Source organism: Geotrypetes seraphini, chromosome 2 (genome assembly GCF_902459505.1).
Source record: "Geotrypetes seraphini chromosome 2, aGeoSer1.1, whole genome shotgun sequence".
In the NCBI taxonomy this organism is placed as follows: Eukaryota; Metazoa; Chordata; class Amphibia; order Gymnophiona; family Dermophiidae; genus Geotrypetes; species Geotrypetes seraphini.
This window is the reverse complement of record NC_047085.1, coordinates 520221368-520232721: the sequence shown is the minus strand read 5'-3', so window position 1 is coordinate 520232721 and position 11354 is coordinate 520221368. Positions and strand designations below refer to the sequence as shown.

At 44.3% G+C, this 11354-nt stretch overlaps 1 protein-coding gene across 4 annotated transcripts in view; it reads right to left on the bottom strand.

Moving 5' to 3' along the window:
• The window catches only part of LOC117354674 (zinc finger protein 845-like), a 210921-nt gene that overhangs the window by 100325 nt on the left and 99242 nt on the right, over window positions 1-11354 (bottom strand). Inside the window, exon 1 of one of the 4 annotated variants that reach the window (XM_033932528.1) lies at window positions 324-977. The exons of the other annotated variants lie outside the window; for them this stretch is intronic. Within the exon in view, the coding sequence (XP_033788419.1) occupies window positions 324-327 (4 nt within the window). The 5' untranslated portion in view covers window positions 328-977. Of the gene's footprint in view, window positions 1-323; window positions 978-11354 lie in introns of those variants that run through there. 4 annotated transcript variants of the gene reach the window in all.

The window sequence follows — 11354 nt, the reverse complement described above, 5'->3', positions numbered from 1 at the left end:
TTGGATTATTTTGTGCATTCTTAGATATGATAAAGAAGCTTTAATTTCAGTTTTTATACATAGGGTTATTCCTGCTTATAATAACTGTTGAATTGTTATGGGTCAATATTCAGCCGGGGACAGTGAGCATTTTCTATAAAGCTGATAACTGCTACCTAGATTAGTCTCAGATAGTCAATACTGGGCCAGATCCAGGCACCAGCATTAAAAATCTGGTTTATCAGTGATGGCTGGACGTTATGTGGGTGCAGCTGGTTTTCAGTGCAGTACCCAGATAGCTAACTGGACACAGTTAGGACTAGTATGTAAGCGGTCTTACTTACCCATTTAGCTATGCGAGTAGCAGCATTGAATGTTGCCACTGTCCATCTGCAAAATTTCAGATTCCACCCCTGACCCATCTCACTACTGCCTGGATCATGATGGGATGGTCAGCGCTGTTACTGCTGCTTGTATGATGGACTATGTACTAATGATTGCTGCTCTGCTCCTCTTTTTCGGTCTTGAACGCTGCTGAATGGAATTTCGCTAGTGTGCGTCACATGACCCGAACACGCCATCTCTACTTGCCAAATAATGATTATGAAATTGAATGGGGTCTTGCTGCTTGGATGAACCCCTGGGGGCAAACTCTCAGGAGGGACCGGGACGTTGCCTGCTCATGGTTGTTTGCTTTCTTTAAAGTTCCCATATTGATTGCTGTTGTTTTCCTTGTACTCCTCTACAATATACAACCTCAGACCATGACTTTTATCTGCTATGGTCTTTTAAATAGTTTTTTGGTTAAAAAGAAACGAGTATCATTCATCGGGTTCTGCTATTTTAAAGTGCTTAATTCTTAATTTTTGCTGCACATCCATTAAATAAAGTGCTCTAAGTGCATACATAAATAAATAAATAAGTGAATAACGAACAGCACTTATCTTAAAGCGCTGTCCAAGCCCAACGGGACCCGTTTCGCCGAACTTTCAGCTTCTTCAGGGGTCGTGATAAATAACTACAAACAAATCAGAATCAAAAAGAAATGTTAAAAACTATACTATAAACTTTGCAAAATTCATTAAAAACAGACATTACTTACTGGGCAGCTCTGCTCTCTGAATCTAAAGCAGAAAATGGCGCTGGCAAAGTTAGTACGCCAAATATGCGCTTTGAAGGACTGCCTCATTAATTATTCATGGCGTATCTGCTCGTTTATTCTAAGTTTAAAGTGCTCAATACTTTAATAGAAATATAAATTTTTATTACTTGTGTTGCCATCGTGCTATGTGTGCACTATACTGAACATTATATTGTATGTTTAAAACTGTCTGCATTACTAAAAAAACGAACTCCATTCAACTGAAGTATTCAAACCATCTGGTTTTAGGGAACCAAGTTTGTAAATCCAGCGGGCTTCTTTTTGTAGTAGCAATCTTTTTCTATCTCCTCCTCTATTATTGGTTAAGATTTTATCCAATCTCGGTGATAATATTTGGCTCTTTTATAAGCCCTTTTCAGAATATTCCTTGGGTAACCTCTTTGTTCCAATTTTTGAATTAAAGATTTAGAATGTGGATAAGCGAACGAAAGAAGATAAAGATCCAAGAACAGACAAGATTACATGTGTTCTAAAATATTTGACTGCAGGGAATGCACTGGCAAATATTGTCAAAGAGAATTGGAAAATAATACAATCAAGTTCCTTGTTTCAAAACACAGACCTACAGATTGCTTTCTCCAGAGACAGAAATTTGAAAGAAATACTGTCTCCAGCTGTACATTTATCTGAACCTATGCAATCTCTTTTACCGAAAGGATTTTTTAAGTGTGGCAAATGCAATATCTGCCAGATTACATTGCAATTGAAGGAATTCACAAGTCCTAAGGATGGAAGAATATATAAAATCAATCATTTCCTCACATGTTCATCAGACTTTATAGTTTATGCTATCATTTGCCCATGTGGCAAATGGTATGTGGGAATGTCAACCAGACCCTTTAAAATCAGGATAAGTGAACATAAATCCAATCTGAAAAGTGGAAGGTTAACAGCCCCTATGGTAGAACACTGTAATCTAATGCAACATAGATATACAGACCTGAGATGTTTTTATTTTGATAAAATCTTAACCAATAATAGAGGAGGAGATAGAAAAAGATTGCTACTACAAAAAGAAGCCCGCTGGATTTACAAACTTGGTTCCCTAAAACCAGATGGTTTGAATACTTCAGTTGAATGGAGTTCGATTTTTTAGTAATGCTGACAGTTTTAAACATACAATATAATGTTCAGTATAGTGCACACATAGCACGATGGCAACACAAGTAATAAAAATTTATATTTCTACTAGCTGATGCCCCGGCGTTGCACGGGTATTTAATTATAGCAATAACACTGTAAATGGATTTAAATAAAGATACTTTATAGTGGTGAATTAAATAATTTTGTTACAGCTTTATAAAAAGTAAAATATTCAAAGTATAATGTGAAATATTTGACAAAATGAATACAATTCAACTAACACAAAAATTGATTATAAACAACATTTTTAGTTTCACCTCCAGGAGCAAGAACATATACATTCTTGGGTGAACCCACCCTTCCCACGTGTGCAGGTGGGCCGCGAGACCCCCAGAACATATCACCCCAGGTAGTGAGGGATCTGCATACCAAGTTTCGTTCAAATCGGTCCCACAGCTTCTTACATTTTTCCCATTGACTTGAATGGGTGAAATCTGATTTTCTGTTTGTAGCTCCGCCCACATGTGCAGGTGGGCTGCGAGACCCCCAGAACATATCACCCCAGGTAGTGAGGGATCTGCATACCAATTTTCGTTCAAATCGGTCCCACAGCTTTTTACATTTTTTCCATTGACTTGAATGGGTGAAATCTGATTTTCTGTTTGTAGCTCCGCCCACATGTGCAGGTGGGCCGCGAGACCCCCAGAACATATCACCCCAGGTAGTGAGGGATCTGCATACCAAGTTTCGTTCAAATCGGTCACACAGCTTTGTACATTTTTTCCAATGACTTGAATGGGTGAAATCTGATTTTCTGTTTGTAGCTCTGCCCACGTGTGCAGGTGGGTCGCGAGACCCCCAGAACATATCACTCCCGGTAGTGAGGGATCTGCATACCAATTTTCGTTCAAATCGGTCCCACAGCTTTTTACATTTTTTCCATTGACTTGAATGGGTGAAATCTGATTTTCTGTTTGTAGCTCCGTCCACGTGTGCATGTGGGCCGCAAGATCCCCAGAACATATCACCCCCGGTAGTGAGGGATCTGCATACCAATTTTCGTTCAAATCGGTCCCACAGCGTTTTACATTTTTTCCATTGACATGAATGGGTGAAATCCGATTTTCTGTTTGTAGCTCCGCCCACGTGTGCAGGAGGGCCGCGAGACCCCCAGAACATATCACCCCAGGTAGTGAGGGATCTGCATACCAAGTTTCGTTCAAATTGGTCAAGACGTTTTTGAATTACTGTGAGAATGGCAGCTTTTTACATTTTTTCCATTGACATGAATGGGTGAAACGTGATTTTCTGTTTGTAGCTCCGCCCACGTGTGCAGGAGGGCCGCGAGACCCCCAGAACATATCACCCCAGGTAGTGAGGAATCTGTATACCAAGTTTCGTTCAAATCGGTCAAGCCGTTTGTGAATTACTGTGAGAATGGCAGCTTTTTACATTTTTTCCATTGACATGAATGGGTGAAATCTGATTTTCTGTTTGTAGCTCCGCCCACGTGTGCAGGTGGGCCGCGAGACCCCCAGAACATATCACCCCAGGTAGTTGGAATTACTGTGAGAATGGCAGTTTTTTACATTTTTTCCATTGACATGAATGGGTGAAATCTGATTTTCTGTTTGTAGCTCCGCCCATGTGTGCAGGTGGGCCGCGAGACCCCCAGAACATATCCCCCCAGGTAGTAAGGGATCAGCATACCAAGTTTAGTTCAAATCGGTCCCACAGCTTTTTACATTTTTCCCATTGACTTGAATGGGTGAAATCTGAAGTTATGTTTGTAGCTCCGCCCACGTGTGCAGTTGGGCCGCGAGACCCCCAGAACATATCATCCCGGGTAGTGAGGGATCCGCATACCAAGTTTCGTTCAAATCGGGCAAGCCGGTTTTGCGGAGGCAGTTTTTACATTTTTTCCATTGACATGAATGGGTGAAATCTGATTTTCTGTTTGTAGCTCCGCCCAGGTGTGCAGGTTGGCCACGATACCCCCAGAACATATCACCCCAGGTAGTGAGGGATCTGCATACCAAGTTTCGTTCAAATCGGGCAAGCCGTTTTTGCGTGATCGCGGCACATACATACATACATCCAATTTTATATATATAGATTAAAGTATTGAGCACTTTAAACTTAGAATAAACGAGCAGATACGCCATGAATAATTAATGAGGCAGTCCTTCAAAGCGCATGTTTGGCGTACTAACTTTGCCAGCGCCATTTTCTGCTTTAGATTCAGAGAGCAGAGCTGCCCAGTAAGTAACGTCTGTTTTTAATGAATTTTGCAAAGTTTATAGTATAGTTTTTAACATTTCTTTTTGATTCTGATTTGTTTGTAGTTATTTATCACGACCCCTGAAGAAGCTGAAAGTTCGGCGAAACGGGTCCCGTTGGGCTTGGACAGCGCTTTAAGATAAGTGCTGTTCGTTATTCACTTATTTATTTATTTAGTTATTTATGTATGCACTTAGAGCACTTTATTTAATGGATGTGCAGCAAAAATTAAGAATTAAGCATTTTAAAATAGCAGAACCCGATGAATGATACTCGTTACCTGTACATGCTGTTATAAGAATCTTTGATGGTTTAACGGCTCAGATATCTGAGGGTTCTGCTAACTATCATAAACCTAGCTACATCACAAGTCTTTTTTGTTGATATTGTTGAGTGACAGACTTGTTAACATTGCTTACATCTTTGGTTAAAAAGAAAGACAACTTAATTAAAGATCTAATGAGAGTTCAACATTTAGATGTCTTATACCCACCCTCTGGTCTGACCACTATCTCTGCACCTTCACCCTGAAGTTACCTCAGGCAAGGCCAACATCACTTACGGAATCCTGAGGCAAAACCCCTTCTAAATTCAGCAAGCGGAGACATCGACAAGATCATTACCTCCTCACAGAACCTCTCCACTTCAGATCTCGATAAGATATTTCCAATTAAACACATAAAGGTGAAAGGGAGATGCCATCCATAGTACACAAAGGAACTGCGATCCCAAAGGATGGAAGTGTGCAGACTAACGGGCTTAGGAAAACAATCACAGAAAAGAACATTACATCGGCTGGCGAAAGGAGATGAAACAATAGAAACTAGCGGTAGCCAAGGCCAAAAGAATGTACTATGACACGCTGATTAGCCAGTCGGAAAACTCTGCCAAAAGTCTTTTCAAGATCTTCACAACACTGATATCAATCAAAGATATATAACCACAAACCCATCCACTCACTAACCAGACTTTGCTCATCTTTTCCAGAACAAAACCAGATCTATAAGAACAGCCTTATTAGGTCAGACCAATGGTCTAACAAGCCCAGTAGCCCATTCTCAAGGTGGCCAATCAAGGAATTCACCAAAGTTAAGCCACCAGAAAATCGCTAGCCTACTAAAGAGACTCGTGAACAAGCAATGCCATCTTGAGAACCTACTAGACCATGCATCTACCAAATTTATACAGTCTTGTGAATAAATTAGTATATCCCATGAAATATTCAGTTCTTTCTTAAGAAATGTTCACATATTGATGTCACATCTTTTTTTTATTTATCTCTGGAAAAGAAAGTGATGTAATTGCAGGTAAACAACAAAAGTTTTCCTTGATTTACTCATGAAACAATAGATATCCACAAACATGTGTATTCTAACTAAGGAATAAATTAGGACACCCCCACATATCCTCCCACTTAAAGTAGCATCACATCAGGTGCACATGATTAGAATGTCGTTACTCAGCATTTTGAAAGAGGTTTGCCCTACTTAGTCTGGTGTGCCCATAACTGCTGCGGTGAAAGTGGAACACCACGGTGAGCTCAAAAGAGTTATCTAAGGCCTTCAGAAAGAAGATTGCAGCATCTTATAAATCTGGTAAGGGATTAAAAAAAATCTCAAAAGAATCAGACATTAGCCATTCCACGACCTGGCCATCTCACCATCATAAGAACATAAGAATAACCTTACTGAATCAGACCAATGGTCCATCAAGCCCAGTAGCCCGTTCTCACGGTGGCCAATCCAAGTCACTAGTACCTGGCCAAAACCCAAGGAGTAGCAATATTACATGCTACCGATACAGGGCAAGCAGTGGCTTCCCCCCATGTCTTTCTCAAAAATAAGACTATGGACTTTTCCTCCAGGAACTTGTCCAAACCTTTCTTAAAACCACCATTAATTCTACCATATATCAGAGGGTGCTTGAGGAACATGCAAAACTATCTGTAAGGAAATTAAAGCTGAAGCGGAACTGGACCCTACAACCCTACAATGATCCAAAACATACCAGTAAATCCACCAAGGACTGTCTGAAAACTAACGAATGGAGAGTCCTGGAGTGGCCGAGTCAAAGCCCTGATCTTAATCCCATTGAGATACTGTGAGATGATTTGAAATGGGCTGTATATGCAAGAAACCCCTCAAACACCTCACACCTGAAAGAATTCTGCATTGAGGAGTGGGCCAACTTTCCTCAGACTAATGTCAGAGACTGGTAGATAAGAACAAAAGAATAGCCTTACTGGGTCAAACCAATGGTCCATCAAGCCCAGAAGCCCATTCTCACGCTGGCCAATCCAGGTCACTGGTATCTGGCCAAAACCCATAGAGTAGCAATATTTCATACTACCGATCCAGGGCAAGCAGTGACTTCCATGTCTTTCTCAATAACCTTTCTTAAAACCAGCTACACTATCCACTCTTACCACAACCTCTGGCAACCTGTTCCAGAGCGGGACTTCTGGTGACATCACTGACCACGATGGTGGGTTAGTGATAAAGCTCTGACTCCGAGTAGCATTTTGCCTCCCGTTTACCCCATCTATTAGTGGATCTGTGTGTGGTCTGGCGAGTGGAGGAGTGCAGAGAGATAGCATCATGCCGTCCAAAATGAAATCAGAAGTCAGCAGGTCAGTGGAGTGTAGTGGAGTGAAAAGTAACCTTGGCCTCCACTGTGTCCGGGCACGAGTCGGGAGACAGCACTTCAGAGGAGTCTGAGCAGGGTGCTTCCCTGCAGCTGCGGAGGGCAGATCAGGCCACTGCTATTACAAAGGCGGACCTGCAGAAGTGGGCAGCTGATATTAAAATGGAGGTAGTGGCGGCGAAGGGAAAGATTAAAGAAGCAGTAAAGGAAATTTGGCTAGACTTTGCAGACTTGTTGGGGCGGGTGGAGGACACAGAGAAGCAGATTTGAGAAAAATGAAGATGCAGTCCACGCAATTACTGAATCTGTGGGAGAGGTGCAGAAGTTAAAAACATTTCTGTTTCAAGACATATTTGATACCTAATTGCCCTTGTAAGGGCTAAACACATGCCGACTGCAGAAGGCATTTTCCTTCCCCTCCCTATCGTTTTTCCTTAATTGTTCTCTTTTTAAAATATTGTAGTTCCTCCTCTTTTCCCATTTGTTTCTGTTTGTCATTGTTTGAACTTATTATGTAGATTTTATTAGTTAAATGCTTACTTGGGGACTTTGATGACCATGCAGGTTCCCCTTTTGTATTGCTTTAATGTGGATAAGCTTCAGCAACAGATGGAGCTCTTGCTGGAGGGCATTATCCCTTTCTCTGATGGGGCGCATTTGCTTGGTTAAGATGTTTATCTTTCCCAAATGGCTGTATTACATTACATTACATTAGGGACTTCTATTCCGCCTATACCTTGCAGTTCAAGGCGGATTACAAGAGCTAACTGGACATTTCCAGTGAAGTTACAACAGTTTTGTATGTTTTGCAGACCCTGCTGTTGTGCTTGCTGAAGAAAGATTTGCGCATTTTTTATAAGGGGATTACTCGTTTCTGTTGGGCGGCCAAGAAACTAAAAATGCAGTTGTCTCAGTTGCTGGGGAATTGGCATGGGGGGGGGGTTAGGATTACCAGATATGCGGGTCTATAGTTATGCGTGTTTGCTTCGCCATTTGAGAGACTGGGTGATTTGGAAGATTCTGGCACTTAGTCACGGATATGATAAGTGGGGTTAGGTGGGGGGAGGGGGTGTTGTGGCATCTTCAGGGCTCATAAGAGTCCAGGGCCTCTGGGTGCCTTTCCATCCTCATTAGGCTCGCTTGCCCTATGTAGAGCAGGCAGGGGGGAGTTTGGTTGCTGTTACTCTTCTTCTGTACATGCTCGTTATATTATTGTATACTAGTGTTTTAGCCCGTTACATTAGTTACAGTAACGGGTGCTAGAATAGCCCTGACCCTGACCCCACCAATGCCCCACCTCTATCATGCCCGGACCCTGCCTCCCACTGATCCCAGTCCCACCACCTCACCTTTCACCATTTCCTTTGTACCCTTTTGGCCCTCATAGATCCTCCATTGCATTTATCACCTGACAGGGTCTTTACTTACCCAAGGCGGCAGCAGCTACTTACCCTAGGCGGCAGCAGCAGTCCTGACGTACCAACCTTTCCTCCCTCAGTGCCCCAAAGCAGCAGTGGTCCTACCATTTCAATCTCTCCCTTTCCCCCCCTCTACCTTTTTGCCATCTTTCCCTTTCCTGTCCCCCTCTGTCTTTCCCCAAGACCATCTCTCTCCCCTGCCCCCTCCACACTCCCTGAAGTGTATCTCTCCCTATCCCCTACCATCTCTCCTAGTCCCCCTAGTAGCCCCTCTGTCCTTCTCATCCATCTGTCTCTCTCTCCTTTCCTCACTTAAGTCCAACATCTCTCCCTTCTCCCACTCCCTCTCCCGAATCTGGGGGAAATCCACTGCTTTATTTTAAGCAGCATAAATTTGTTCTACTCTTTGGGACCTGTGGTCTGTCTCAGTATGGTAGTTCTTATGCTTCTCTGGCTTACTTCCTTTTGTTCTCTAGTCACCTCCTGCCTCGTTTTATTATATTAGATGGGGGGAAATCTATAACTGGGCACCACAATTTAGGCATGCTGATACCAAGCATAAAGCACCAATTCTATAATGCCATCTCTCCCTCTCCCGATTTGTTCTGTCTCAGTATGGTAGTTCTTATGCTTCTCTGGCTTACTACTTTTGTTCTCTAGATAGATGCATTTTGGAGTAACTGTAATCGTCTTAGTTGTTTCTAAGTTCATTGCCTTTGTTGGCTCACTCAGGGATGATGGTCACAACAGGAAACATCCTGAGCTAACAGTCAAGGACCTTTTTAAGCCTGAAGGGAGTGGAAGAAATTGCTGCCTTGTTACTTGTAGTATCTCCCTTCCCAGCATGGAGCTGAAATGCTGCCATGGAATGACATTCCCTCCCCCTCCCCAGTGTTCCTTCCCTGACTCATCCTACCTAGGAAGGGAACTTGCCGTCTGCACTACTTATCCTGCTGAGGCAACCTGCACCTCCGAAAACTCTCTGAAAACTCTTGTCACTGCCTGCCTCTGCGGAGCTCTCGCAGCTCCTCCTCGTCCTCCTCCAGCCATCTACACTGGCTCCATGCTTGCCCGCCACACCCTGCAGCCGCAGCAGGGGGAGAGAGAAAGAGAGAGAGATTTGCGCACATGCGCACTCCTACCTGCGGTGCCCTACAGCACACAGAAAACGGGAGCACGCAAGTGGAGTGCGCATGCGCGGCTTAGGGTTTTATTATATTAGATCAGGGGTGCCCAATGCGTCGATCGCGATCGACCGGTAGCTCAGGAAGGCAACGTGAATCGATCGCAGAGCCCATCCCGGGCTCTGTGATAGACTCGTGTTGCCGTCCCGATCTACCAGGCCTATCAGCCTTCCTCTCCCCGACGTCAAAGACGCCGACGCCGGGCATTAGGCTGTTTTTTGTCATTTTGGGAGGGGGGGGCGTGGTGGCGGCAGCAGCAACAGCCTGAAAAAGAAATCATCCTGGCCCGGGTCGGTGTCATACTCCGGAACTTCTACCTCTTCCAGCAGCCCTCTCCCTTCTACCTGCTTCCAGCCACACCCCCTGCTCCGCGGCTCTCTTCGGCAACTCAGCAGCAGCGATCGACACAAGCTTCTGACGTCAGAGCCTACCCTCTGCGAGTCCCGCTTGTTTCAACTTCCTTTTTCCACAAAGGCGGGACTCGTAGAGGGAAGGCCTCGATGTCGGCAGCTTGTCTTGATCACCGCTGCTGACGAGTTGCTTAAGAGAGCCGCGGAGCAGGGGGGGTTTGCCAGGTGCAGGTAGAAGAGAGAGGGCCAGATGCAGGACTCGTGGGTGAGGGAGCAGAAGAGAGAAAGAAAGAGAGAGGGAAGGGAAGGGAAGCAAAAGAAATATTTCATACTGGGCTGGGCCGGAGTGGAGGGAGGGTGGAAAGATTCTGGCTACAGGGTGCATTAACAAAGGAAAAGGGGGGAAAGCTGAAAATGGAGATAGTGACACAAAGAAGAGAAAGAGTAAGCAGGACCTACTGAATAAGGATAGAGATACAGAGGGGACATGAAGAGGAGGTGAAATAGAGACATAGAAGTAATGCTGAAAAAGAGTGTGTGGGGGGGGGAGATAAAGACATTGAAAGGGCAAATGGTGAACATGGGGTAAAGACAAGGACAGAGACAAATGAAGATTCTGAAAAAGTGGTGAGATAGGGATATAGGTGAGATGGACACAAAGAAGGGTGATGCTGGAAAATAGGTGGAATGGTAATTCTGACAGACACAGAAGGGAAGTGCTGGATCAAGGAGAGATGGGGCTCAGGCTGGATGGAATGAGGAGAAATGCCTTGTTGGCCCGGAACTTCCTCTCCTACGTCAGAATTGACGTCAGGGAGCGGAATGCTGGTCAGCGCAACACTTCTGCAGGGAAAGCTTGGGACGGCGGTGGCTTGGGGGCTGTTCCCCGATTGCGGTGGCAGCAAACCGAGTGGCTTGGGGGAGGGCACGGAGAAAGAAAGAAAGGGGGCAGACAGAGACTCATGAAATCACCAAACAGCAAAGGTAGGAAAAATGATTTTATTTTCAATTTAGTGATCAAAATGTGTCGGTTTTGAGAATTTTTATCCCAGGACAAGCAGGCAGCATATTATCCCAGGACAAGCAGGCAGCATATTCCCACACATGGGTGACGTCACCGACGGAGCCCCGCAGCGGACAGCCTCGAAAGCAAACTTGCTTGAAGATCTCGAACTTTCGAGTGCTGCACCGCGCCTGCGCGCGTGCCTTCCCGCCCGAACTAGGGGGCGCATCTCCTGAGAGGATCCTCAGTTCG